Raw genomic sequence first — 13,200 nt, forward strand, 5'->3', positions numbered from 1 at the left:
AAAACACTCACACCCTTATTTGGAGTACACACCTATCCACAGGGGAGATCGCATGACTCCGTCACCCAGGCCCCGCCGACTGGGCAGCCATATGGCAGGGTGGGGCGAGCCACTCTGGGTCAGGCCTCACAGCTGCCCGTTATATCCGGGCCCTTGCTGGCGCGGGGGGTGGTGCACTCCTGACGTATCAGCACGCTCACAGAGGAGCACGCTCACAGAGGAGCACGCTCACAGAGGCCCGGCAGTAAGCTGCGCGCTTTGCACAAATGACATTATCCTTGAAATCGCTCCCGCGGCACAATTCAATTATAGCGGCAGCGTTGTGCGGCCCGCCTTCCAAACGCTCAGCCGCTCCCCCCTCTGTTCTTCATGTCTTCCCAAGCCCCCCCCCCCCACACACACACACTGCCCTGGTTACGATGTGGCGGCACTGCGCTCACACTGCTGCGTGTGCCCCCACAGGCTCGCTTACACCCCAGCCAGCTTCATTAATGCAGCTGTATCGATCAGGCTCCTTCAGACTGTCACCAGCACACAGCTCCTCTGGGCCGGCTTCGCCTGTCATTAGGGAGATAAGGAGATTAACCCCATCCTTGTTTCCCCCAAATAAGGCAGAGTCCAAGCGGAGTTTAAGAGCTGCGGCTCTATGGATGAAAAGCGGGCATGAGAGCCGGGCGGCATGTCGCCGTTTGAGGGCCGCTAACATAACGCTGCCACTGACGGCCCACAAAACTCCTTTGGCCCTTTGACACATATTGATGCACGATATCGTCAAACCAAGGCGGCCCGTCTGCCTTCCCCGGGTATGGATGCTCAGCACTGGGCTCGCCAGCCCGGCTCGTGCTACTGGAAATTCTGCCCGGATGCTGTCAGGTCCATGGTGAGTGAGGGATCTCTTTGGAGTCCAGCAGCCAGCTGACCAAGGGCAAACCCAATAAAAGGTGCTGGGCACCATCTCTTACTCAAGAGTTTCCTTTTCTCCTGGTCTGCTACGGGATGCTGGCATCCAAATGCCGACCCACAAACCAAAAGGTACCGGCCCGCATTTGAGGAAAGAAAGTCTGTGTTTTGCGTCGTCATGGACAGTGGTTAGTAATGCACAGGAAATGAAATGCAGGGCAGCGGGGAACCTGACTGTTGGCAGAAGCGGCACATGAGAGCGGCAGACGGAGCTCCGGAGCAGGCTGGACGCCTCCTGCTGACAGCCTCCCAGAGCTGCCGGCACGCTGAGTCTACGGGGAGCCCCGCTTAAGCTCCCGAGTTAAAGGAGGAGCGTGTGGCTGCTGCAGGTAATCAAACTGTGCATGTGTGTATTATGTTTATATTAGATTGTGGGGACCAAATGTCCCCCACCATGTGATTAAAAACCAGTTATTTTAACGTTGTGGGGACCATTTTTCACACAAAGATCTGTGAATGCAAGCAAAAAATAAATAAAATTTCCAAAAGTCTTGTATTTTGTTTGGTTACTTATGGTTAAGGTTAGGGCTGGGTAGGGGTTAAGGTTGTCATGGATTAGAGATTTCCCTTAGAAATGAATGGAAAGTCCCCACAAAGATATAATTACAACCTGTGTGTGTGTGTCTGTGTGTGTGTGTGTGTCTGTGTGTGTGTGTGCTCGTGAGGCAGAAATGCGTCAGGTGGTGGACATTGGGCTTCTGGCCCGGGTGACGTGTGCTTTGCACCCCCTGCAGGAACCTCCAAATGGTCCCAGAGCCCCGAAGTCCTTCACCCCGGAGGAGAGCAGCAGCACGCAGCCGGCTGGACCAGTGCACAGGCCAGAAAAGGCACTGCAGAAAGCAGGAAGACCACCGGAACAGGCCACTGTCACCTGTCAGACGTTTCAACCAGCAGACACCAGAGCATTAATGCTAAACATCTTATTAAAAACCCAAGAAAGAGCAAGATTCTCATCAACAAGAAATTAAAGACACTCAAGGACATAGGACAGTGCTAATGAAGGGGATTGACTTTTCTAAGCCCAAAGGGCCAATCATACCAAATGAATCATTGTGGGTGAGATTTCAACCATAATTTACTAGCTAAGGAAAGTTTATCTGTAAAGAAAATTGAAGAACATATCACACTAGCTTCCTGTTAAGGAATTTAAGCAAGAGATCAACATAGTTATTAAACAAAGTCAACATATGTGCATTAAAGATAATGCCGGTGATGGCGAAGAGCCTAACAGCAGGGCCTGACACATGTAGCCCATGCAGTCATGTGACAGGAAGAAACCCATCTGGCCCATGACACAAGCATCACTTACTCTGTCAATCTCTATTCACCCTATTGAAATGCATAAGTTTAGAGACAGCGGGGTTTGCAGCTACTGAGGGGTAAAATTAACCTGCATTAGAATAAGACATTGGCAGAGTTTAAAGGTTATCTGTTAATCATTCCAGTCAGAGGGGAAAACAACATTTCCTGTAGTCACAACCTCATACGTCCAGGAGTTGTGCATCAATCTGCATAAATGCTAAGCTTCTAAGACTGCACCACTCTGCATTCCTCAAATGTTCAAAGACTAATATCATCAGAAAGTACACAGCTGCACTCACACAAACAGCACAACAAAAGCAACCTTGAGTTGAGCATGGAGGCGTGCACCGCAAGAAAAGGCACCTTCAATCCCCACCATTCTGCACCTGCGAGGGTCGTACCTCTCACAAGCTCGACCTCCAATGGGTTATACCACTCAGACTCAACCTCCAAAGGGCCATAACACTCACAAGTTCAGCCTCCAAAGGGCCATAACACTCACACTCGACCTCCAAAGGGCCATAACACTCACACTCGACCTCCAAAGGGCCATAACACTCACAAGCTCAGCTTCCAAAGGGCCATAACACTCACACTCGACCTCCAAAGGGCCATACCACTCACATTCGACCTCCAAAGGGCCATAACACTCACAAGCTCAGCCTCCAAAGGGCCATAACACTCACAAGCTCAGCCTCCAAAGGGCCATAACACTCACAAGCTCAGCTTCAAAAGGGCATTAACACTCACAAGCTCAGCCTCCAAAGGGCCATACCACTCACACTCGACCTCCAAAGGGCCATAACACTCACAAGCTCAGCTTCAAAAGGGCCATACCACTCACAAGCTCAGCCTCCAAAGGGCCATAACACTCACATTCGACCTCCAAAGGGCCATAACACTCACAAGCTCAGCTTCCAAAGGGCCATAACACTCACACTCGACCTCCAAAGGGCCATAACACTCACACTCGACCTCCAAAGGGCCATAACACTCACACTCGACCTCCAAAGGGCCATAACACTCACACTCGACCTCCAAAGGGCCATAACACTCACACTCGACCTCCAAAGGGCCATAACACTCACAAGCTCAGCCTCCAAAGGGCCATAACACTCACAAGCTCAGCCTCCAAAGGGCCATAACACTCACAAGCTCAGCTTCAAAAGGGCATTAACACTCACAAGCTCAGCTTCCAAAGGGCCATAACACTCACACTCGACCTCCAAAGGGCCATAACACTCACACTCGACCTCCAAAGGGCCATAACACTCACACTCGACCTCCAAAGGGCCATAACACTCACACTCGACCTCCAAAGGGCCATAACACTCACACTCGACCTCCAAAGGGCCATAACACTCACAAGCTCAGCCTCCAAAGGGCCATAACACTCACAAGCTCAGCCTCCAAAGGGCCATAACACTCACAAGCTCAGCCTCCAAAGGGCCATAACACTCACACTCGACCTCCAAAGGGCCATAACACTCACACTCCACCTCCAAAGGGCCATAACACTCACATTCGACCTCCAAAGGGCCATAACACTCACAAGCTCAGCTTCCAAAGGGCCATAACACTCACAAGCTCAGCCTCCAAAGGGCCATACCACTCACACACGACCTCTAAAAGGCCATACCAATCACACTCGACCTCCAAAGGGCCATAACACTCACACTCGACCTCCAAAGGGCCATAACACTCACACTCGACGTCCAAAGGGCCGTAACACTCACACTCGACCTCCAAAGGGCCATACCCCTCTCAAGCTCCTTGATTCCAAGACACTTCACTGAAACTCTTCAGATGAACATCACTGCACTGGAAATTGGGTGCCCATCAATAGAACTGTGCTGTCATCAGCGGTGCAGCCCTGACGAGTGGCAGCTCCTCAAGCCTCAGGCACCCACTGGGTGGGACATGAAGGTGTGTCAGCCGTAAGCTCACTGGGTCGGAGCTTCTGATGTCTGGCTATGTTGAAAAGCAGCAAAAGAGCTCATTAAAAGGTGTTCTCTATGCGAATAAAAGCGTAGTGCTACACTCAAGCTCACACTGCAGCACAGCAGAATATGATTCCAAGGACACAAAAGTTACTCAGTCGTATCACTGAGCCAATCAGTCTCCATGATAAAAGAAGTATAGCCCAGATGGTTTGGAAGTAACATGACAAAATAATGTGCAATCCAGTAACCTGATTCTTATTCTTAAACTTGTTTGACACATCTTACTCAACATGAAGAAATCCCGCTATGAATGGTAGCACACAACAGGCCAAAGGGGCCATCCCAGCCAGATTCATCTGCGAGGAACTCAGGTTTCCTTCTTGCGGTGTGTAATCTGCAGCCAGGTAGACTCCACTCCATCACCACTTATAGTGAAGACAACTCTTGTACTATACATGCCCACAATGCAGTGCAGCTCCATCAATCAGAAAGCCTTCATTTCAGGCTCTGTTGAAAGAATCTGCAGTGCTTCGTTCCTCTCAAATCTTGGTTTCAGTACCAGCCCTTGAGTGAAACACTTTAATTACTGCTGCTGTCTGTGTTCAGTCAGTGTCACTCGTGACAAACATGGCTCTGGAAGTCCAAGAAATTTCTTTGATTGCTAATCACTCTTTTGTGAGTCTGGAGAGAAGTACAGCTATCAAGTTATTTAAGTTGTCAGGGAATGCCTGCATACTACTGAAACATCAACAGATCAACATTAGTCTTTCAATTGTTCGGACAATATGTAAAAGCTGTAAAAAGAGATTTCGGGAAACCATGTCTGTAGAAGACAAATCACATCTAATAACGTCTCTTGGGAAATCAGGAAGGGCAGCATACAGGGTAACGTCTGGTTTCCACCAGGGTTGGGAGCATTCTGGAATGCATTCATCAATTCCAATATAAATCAGGAAATGGGGCAGAACTCAAATAGGGCCGAAAAAAATAAAATAAAAGCCACTGACGGCATGGATGGCAATTAGGAATGCTTCCTAAAGCATCCAGTACGAATGAAGAAGGAGTGCTCAGGCGATGGGATTTAATGTCAGGTGTTCTTCAGTGTGCTCCCTTAATTATGGTCTAATTTGGTCCTAAAAACACATCTGGTTCCATTGTGATCATCTGCCGACCTGAAAGTGCTCAGGGTACCTTAGGGCTAAGCATGTAAAACACTCCAGTAAACAAGAAGGTATAAAGGATGCAGGGTGAAAAGCACAGCGAATGATGTAGGTCACCCTAGATGAGAGGCACAGAGTGTGCTGCTGATGGACTCCGGATGGTTCCGTGCCACTAGCTGCACGTACAGCGTCCCCGTGCTGGGCTCAGGACCTCGTGCCATGTCACCCACCGCTCATGAAATGAAAACTAAACACGGACAGGTGGCATTCTGGATAGAAGCAGCTATTTCCTATCTAAGGCTACGTGTTTTCACTACCCTAATGTTCTGCCAGTGTTGTTAATCTTTTGGACAGCCACAAAAATTAAACCGCTCTGAATAAAGCGGAGATTAAAAGATGTCTGTAATGGTGATTAATGTCATCTGAGAAAGTGAGGAATGTTAAAGAGGTGTTTCAGAGCAGCCCAACTGGGATGTATAAAGTGCAACACTGCCCCCCTCTCCGCCCCCAAGAAGAGAATAGGGCATGGAGAATGCCTCGCCTGGAGATGGCAAACTGGGATTAAAACAGGTGGGTGGGGATATTCCGGAGGAAAAACAGAAGCTGGCTGCTGACTGCTGTTAGCGACCCCCCCCCCCTTCCTACCCCCTCACAAGGCACAATCCAGATGCGCAGACGGCAGGACTTCCAGACCTTCACGCTGCTCAGTGACAAGATTAGTACTTCCTGCATTTCACAAGCTGCTCCCCTCCATCCAGGAGCGGCAATAACATACAGGAAGTGACCAGGGAACAGTCCATGGAACATAACCATGGAACATAACCAGGGAACATAACCAGGGAACATAACCAGGGAACATAACCAGGGAGCATAGCCAGGGAACATAACCAGAACCACTGATCCATGCCTAACAGCATCCACAGCAACACTAATCAAACACTCCCAGATCACTAACTCCATGCAGCTACACAGAGAATTAGCAGATCATGGTCACCATGTGACCATCAGTATCAAACAGACCACGGCCACCATGTGACCACCAGTATCCAACAGAGCATGACCACCATGTGACCACCATGTGACCACCAGTATCCAACAGAGCATGACCACCATGTGACCACCATGTGACCACCAGTATCCAACAGAGCATGGCCACCATGTGATCACCAGTATCAAATAGACTAAGGGCACCATGTGACCACCAATATCCAACAAAGCATGACTACCATGTGACCGCCAGTATCCAACAGACTAAGGGCACCATGTGAGCACGAGTATCCAATAAAGCATGACCACCATGTGACCACCAGTATCCAACAGACCATGGCCACCATGTGACCACCAGTATCAAACAGAGCATGACCACCATGTGACCACCACTATCCAACAGAGCATGACCACCATGTGACCACCAGTATCAAACAGAGCATGACCACCATATGACCACCAGTATCCAACAGACTAAGGGCACCATGTGACCACCAATATCCAACAGACCATGGCCACCACGTGACCACCAGTATCAAACAGAGCATGACCACCATGTGACCACCAGTATCCAACAGAGCATGACCACCATGTGACCACCAGTATCCAACAGAGCATGACCACCATGTGGCCACCAGTATCCAACAGACCATGACCACCATGTGACCACCAGTATCAAACAGAGCATGACCACCATGTGACCACCAGTATCCAAAAGAGCATGACCACCATGTGACCACCAATATCCAACAGACCATGGCCACCATGTGACCACCAGTATCAAACAGAGCATGACCACCATGTGGCCACCAGTATCCAACAGACCATGACCACCATGTGACCACCAGTATCCAACAGACCATGACCACCATGTGACCACCAGTATCAAACAGAGCATGACCACCATGTGACCACCATGTGACCACCAGTATCCAAAAGAGCATGACCACCATGTGACCACCAATATCCAACAGACCATGGCCACCATGTGACCACCAGTATCAAACAGAGCATGACTACCATGTGACCACCAATATCCAACAGACCATGGCCACCATGTGACCACCAGTATCAAACAGAGCATGACTACCATGTGACCGCCAGTATCCAACAGACTAAGGGCACCATGTGAGCACGAGTATCCAATAAAGCATGACCACCATGTGACCACCAGTATCCAACAGAGCATGACCACCATGTGGCCACCAGTATCCAACAGACCATGACCACCATGTGACCACCAGTATCAAACAGAGCATGACCACCATGTGACCACCAGTATCAAACAGAGCATGACCACCATGTGACCACCAGTATCAAACAGAGCATGACCACCATGTGACCACCATGTGACCACCAGTATCCAAAAGAGCATGACCACCATGTGACCACCAATATCCAACAGACCATGGCCACCATGTGACCACCAGTATCAAACAGAGCATGACCACCATGTGGCCACCAGTATCCAACAGACCATGACCACCATGTGACCACCAGTATCCAACAGACCATGACCACCATGTGACCACCAGTATCAAACAGAGCATGACCACCATGTGACCACCATGTGACCACCAGTATCCAAAAGAGCATGACCACCATGTGACCACCAATATCCAACAGACCATGGCCACCATGTGACCACCAGTATCAAACAGAGCATGACTACCATGTGACCACCAATATCCAACAGACCATGGCCACCATGTGACCACCAGTATCAAACAGAGCATGACTACCATGTGACCGCCAGTATCCAACAGACTAAGGGCACCATGTGAGCACGAGTATCCAATAAAGCATGACCACCATGTGACCACCAGTATCAAACAGAGCATGACCACCATGTGACCACCAGTATCCAACAGAGCATGACCACCATGTGACCACCAGTATCAAACAGAGCATGACCACCATGTGACCACCATGTGACCACCAGTATCCAAAAGTGCATGACCACCATGTGACCACCAATATCCAGCAGACCAAGGCCACCACATAATCCTGAGTATCAGACGGATCATGATCACCAAATAATCGCCAGTATCAAACACACCATAACCACCATCTGAGCACTAGGATCAAATACCACTTAACTACCAGTAACAATCAGACCATGACTACCAAATAACCACCAGGATCAAACAGACCTTGGCCACCATTTGAAAACCACAATGAAACATACCATGACCACCCTTTCAGTCCCTTTGTATTGTTAACTCCTTGGTTATGAAGACTAAAGCAAACACCTTGAGCTCAGCACTGTGAGCCAAGGACTTACGGTCTGGGACAACAGGAGGTGGGTCACAGCAGATTGGACACTCTAAGAAATGTCAGTTCCATAGCACTGATGTAGATCTGCAGTGATGTGGCCAGAACCAAAACGGGGTAAAGAACCCCAAACATGACTGTGACTCACAAATCCTACAGGCCACAATGTTTTCACCAGGAGATGGATCAGCATCTGCTGATGGAGCAGAAAACTGCCCAGCATGACAATATGTTTCATACAGAGACCTTAACGGCAGCACATCATCGAGCTGATCAGTTGGTCACACATACACAGGGGAATTGTGGCTACAAAGAAAGAAATGCTCGGAGCAGCGAAGGAACTCTGAGAATAAGATAAAAATAGCTTGTGGGAGGTCAGCAAGGCCAGAGGGAGACCCAGGCCGGGCTCCATGTGGGGGAAACCCCCAACAAAGCGATAAAACGACCACAAAAGGAACTATAGTAGCACGGCCCAGTGCCAGCGGATGGGACAACAGCCTGATACGCAGACAGATGAGTGAAGGTAGCGAGCAGCTCACACTGAGGCAGCAAGAGGTGGTGATTCTCAACATATAAGCTTAAGCAGGCAGAGCATCCATCCAGAAAGCTCTGGATGCCAGGCAAACAGAGAGAGTAAGTCACTGAAACCAGGAGCTACGGAGCAGAGCAGCACCAGACTGGCCGCTTCCTGGTTGCCGAGGACCACGAACGCCAGTGAGCGGGGAAGACGTCAGCCGAGGCGGAATGACCGCCACTCAGACTCAAAAGGAGCAGGGAGCACCAGCTTTGGCGTGACGTGCAAAACCACGTGCGAATAGATCGCATTAGTGACACTGATGCTGCTTCGGACACACAGACAGTATAAGTGGGTGATCGCGGCATTGGCATTTTAGCGAAAATGTCTTGCACAAGCATTACAAATGAGGATGCCACTGTACAGAGGCAATCGCATCTCTGTGCCCTGAGCACGTGGAGTCGCAGCCGGTACAGCCTGCAGAGGGGGTGACGTCAGGTTGCCCCGGCAGGCAGCCCGCGGCACATGTGGATCAACACTCCCCCCTCCACACACACACACACACACACACACACACCCCAGCCCTCAAGCTTACCTTTCACCCTCTCCCCTCTGTTGAGCTGGATCTCGCCCTCCCCCTGTGGTGTGTAAGGCTTCACCACAATGAAGGTGCGCCCGGGGACCGCGCTGTAGAGCTTCCGTTTGGGGCCCCGGGGCCCCGTGATGGCGGCCGGCTGCGGGGGCGGGGGGCTGGGCTCCCGCTGCACCGTGCTGGGGCTGTAAACGAAAACATACGTTACCGTGGTGATCCCCGGTAGCTGGTAGCTGAAGCCGGTAGTCACTGACATGACGCTCTGTCAACGCCCCCCCCCCAGTTGGGACCCCTCATAGGCCAGGTCAGCTTCTGCGGAGGGATCGCGTCGCCGGCACCGCCGACGAGCCCCCGGCCTCCCCTCCACTGCCTCCGCGGGACGCGTGCGTGTCCACCCCCCCCCCGTGTCACAGTCAGTGGTGGAGGCGCCGGCGGGGGCCGCCTCGGGCCATGGTCTGCCTGTGGGCGGAGTCACGCATGTCCGGAGCGCGGCCGGCTGCTCCCGCTCCTTCTCGCTCGGGCTCTGCTGCGCTCTGCCGCTGCCTTCACCGCCGCTCCCCTCCCCTCCGCCCCTCCCTTCTCATCACAGCGCGGTGGCAGCACCGCCCGCGGACCTGCCGCCACGCGCCTCCAGGGAGCGTGGACTCAGGATGGCTGCCCCGCCCCCCAGGCCCCTCCCCTGATCCGCCGGATGCTAATAGCTCTGCAGGCTGCACCGCGGCTGCTCCTCTCATTGTTCATTCAGCGGCACTGAAGCTGCCATGTCCAGGACTCTCCCCCTCCTCCCTCTCTACCTCCCTCCCCCTCGCCCTCCTCTGTCGCTCTCTCCCCCCCTTCCTCTCTCTCTCTCGCTCGCTCGCTCACTCAGTGCACCTCCGTCCTGCGAGCGACACACAGATTGGGCACTGATTCAGAGTCTCATTCACAGTGTCTTCCGGAAACGTCAGCCTGCCACCCATGCAGGGCTGCCGTGCCGGAGAATGTCTGTCACGCTCGCGTCTTCTGTCCTCCTCAAACACTGCTTTTTGTCTTTCCGTGACTCAGGGATTTCCTGCGCGCCTCCTCTCACTTACTACAGTGCCACACCGTCACACAAGCCCCACCCTCCTCAGCGTCGCTCTCATCCTCACCTCCCCCCCCCCCCCCACACACACACACACTCACACATCATTTTCATCTGAGGGTTTGCTTTTTCCAGTATTGCAGGGGAAACAGGACATATGGGGGAGAGAGAAAGAAAGACAGAGATGGCGAGAGATGCAGACAGACAGACAGAGAGAGACAGAGAGACACACAAAGTGACAGACAGGCACACAGACAGTCAGACACAGAGACACACACACACATACAAAGTGAGAGGCACAGATAGACACCCAGAGATGTAGTGACAGACAGGCACAGGTTGACAGAGAAAGAGAGACAGACAGTCATACATACAGACAGTCAGGCACAGAGAGAGACACACCTTTGTGTGAATAAAGCACACTGCTATAAGCTGCCGCACTGAAGGTCAGTCAGGCAGCTTCCATGCTCAGGAGGGCAGCTCTGCTCTCTTTACACACGTGAAGCATTAGTTACAGGACAGACTGAATTCCGACAGTGATGTTAAATCCCACAGCAATGGGGAAGCCAACCTCACACACACACGCACACACATGTTGGGTAAACTTATCCTTATGGGGACTGCTCACACACACACACACACACACACACACACACACACACACATATACACACACACACACACACACACGTACACACAGACACACACACACACACACAGACACACACACAAACACACAAAAGAAAACTGACTGAAATTATTCACATTCCATATCTCCCCTACTGTACATTTACTTAACAAACAGGCTCATATAACACAGACGTTTGTAAACTGTTGAATGTGTAAAACTCCAGCTGAAGGTGTGAACCCCATTTAAGGGCTCTCCAGAGGATCCACCGAGACACCCAGCATGACATGAAGACCCATAATTCCGCAAAACGCGGCGGTCACAGTCAGCACATGGCCTGTAAGGGGAAGCCAAGCAAATGGACAGCAGATCCCAACCTGTCCACACTGCATGCAGTGTGACATGGGTGCGCCTCAGGACCGCCCTGCTGACGTTCACACTGTCTTAACTGTCAGCAGTTTTGGTGACAAAGTTCTTCATGCAGACAGTATCTGTCAGGCAGCCTATTAGCTCCCCCCCCTAAGCACATCCTCCAGAGGGCGACACATTCCCACATGTGCGGGACCGAGCCAGAAAAAAGCCAGTGCTACTTACAGACAGGCCGCTATATACTGTAAAGGCAAAGCAGGGCCCTTGAGTGAGCAGAGGGTTGGCTTGAACTTTCTGTTCCTGTTTCTCTTTCACACTCAACTTAACATTCTTTGAAGAATCAAATCAATAAAATGACTTGTTCAAAAATAATGGAGCACAAATACCTGAGACATTAAATAGCACCAATAAAATGCAGCCAGACTGAAGAGCATTTAGTAGGACCCCCCAGCCCGGACCTGCACTTTAAACAATGCTGCCGCCTGTCACATGCCAGGCACTGCTAAGGGAGAACAGATGCTAATTCATAACCTTCACAATAATGTCTGGAAGAGACAACAAGGATCAGGCTCCTGCGGCACAGCGAGATAATTTACTGCTTGGAACACCCTGAGATGTTCGTACAACGGCAGCAAACGAAACGTCTGCTGAAGAAAGCCGAGCGGGAGGGTGGGGGTGTGAATCAGCAGGAGCTCCCCGCTTGCAGTGCCCTGGAGGTCCACGTCACAAGCCCGTTGCTGACTCCCGCCGTTGACATGGCAACGCTAAAGCGGTACGCTGCTGTCGTAATCAAGCACGGCCTCTCCCTCCCGGGGAATATCTAGCTCTCAGAGACACATAAACAGGTGAGAGCAGACTTGGAGGGGGGGGGAGCAGTCACAGTGCAGGTTCAGCCCATGTGCAGTGCCTCCGGAGCTGGGGGCCAAGGGCCTTGCTCAGGGGCCCAACTGTGGCATCACAGACACAGAGTCCTAAGTCACACGTTGCCCCCCAAGGGGGTAAATCGATCAGCAACCCTATAAAGATACGCCAAAGCTGTGGGGGGAGGGGGAGGATGGGAGGACAATGCAGGGAGGGATTTGGTGACAATAACCAACCAGAATCTGTGTGACACTAAATGAACAAAAACATCCTAAGGGGAATATCAGCTGAATTCCCACTAACCCTAAAACACCAAACCTGAAGCCTCTTTTAAAAGCTTAAAAGCAATGCTACAGTTTTCTGGACATTATGCACTTCACCCGCTAACAAACTTCAGCATCACACTAGATTGATTTAGGGTGATTATTGAGATGTACGAAAGGCTGCATTATTTTAGCCCGGGGACAGGAATCTGGACCAGCAGGGTCTTACCGAGCCAACAGCTGACAGATAAAGCCGAGGACATATCGTGCTCAACAAGACCTTG

The 13,200-nt window shown here is 51.2% G+C and overlaps 1 protein-coding gene across 8 annotated transcripts in view; it reads right to left on the minus strand.

The window, feature by feature from the left end:
- Positions 1 to 13,200, minus strand: part of LOC125738236 (SH3 and multiple ankyrin repeat domains protein 3-like) — a 124,723-nt gene that overhangs the window by 47,266 nt on the left and 64,257 nt on the right. For all 8 annotated transcript variants that reach the window (XM_049006993.1, XM_049006992.1, XM_049006996.1 and 5 more), the window contains one exon: positions 9,736 to 9,917. In XM_049006993.1, coding sequence (XP_048862950.1) covers positions 9,736 to 9,917 — 182 coding nt within the window. The remainder of the gene's footprint in view (positions 1 to 9,735; positions 9,918 to 13,200) is intronic.

Source organism: Brienomyrus brachyistius, chromosome 3, assembly GCF_023856365.1.
Source record: "Brienomyrus brachyistius isolate T26 chromosome 3, BBRACH_0.4, whole genome shotgun sequence".
Lineage (NCBI taxonomy): Eukaryota > Metazoa > Chordata > Actinopteri > Osteoglossiformes > Mormyridae > Brienomyrus > Brienomyrus brachyistius.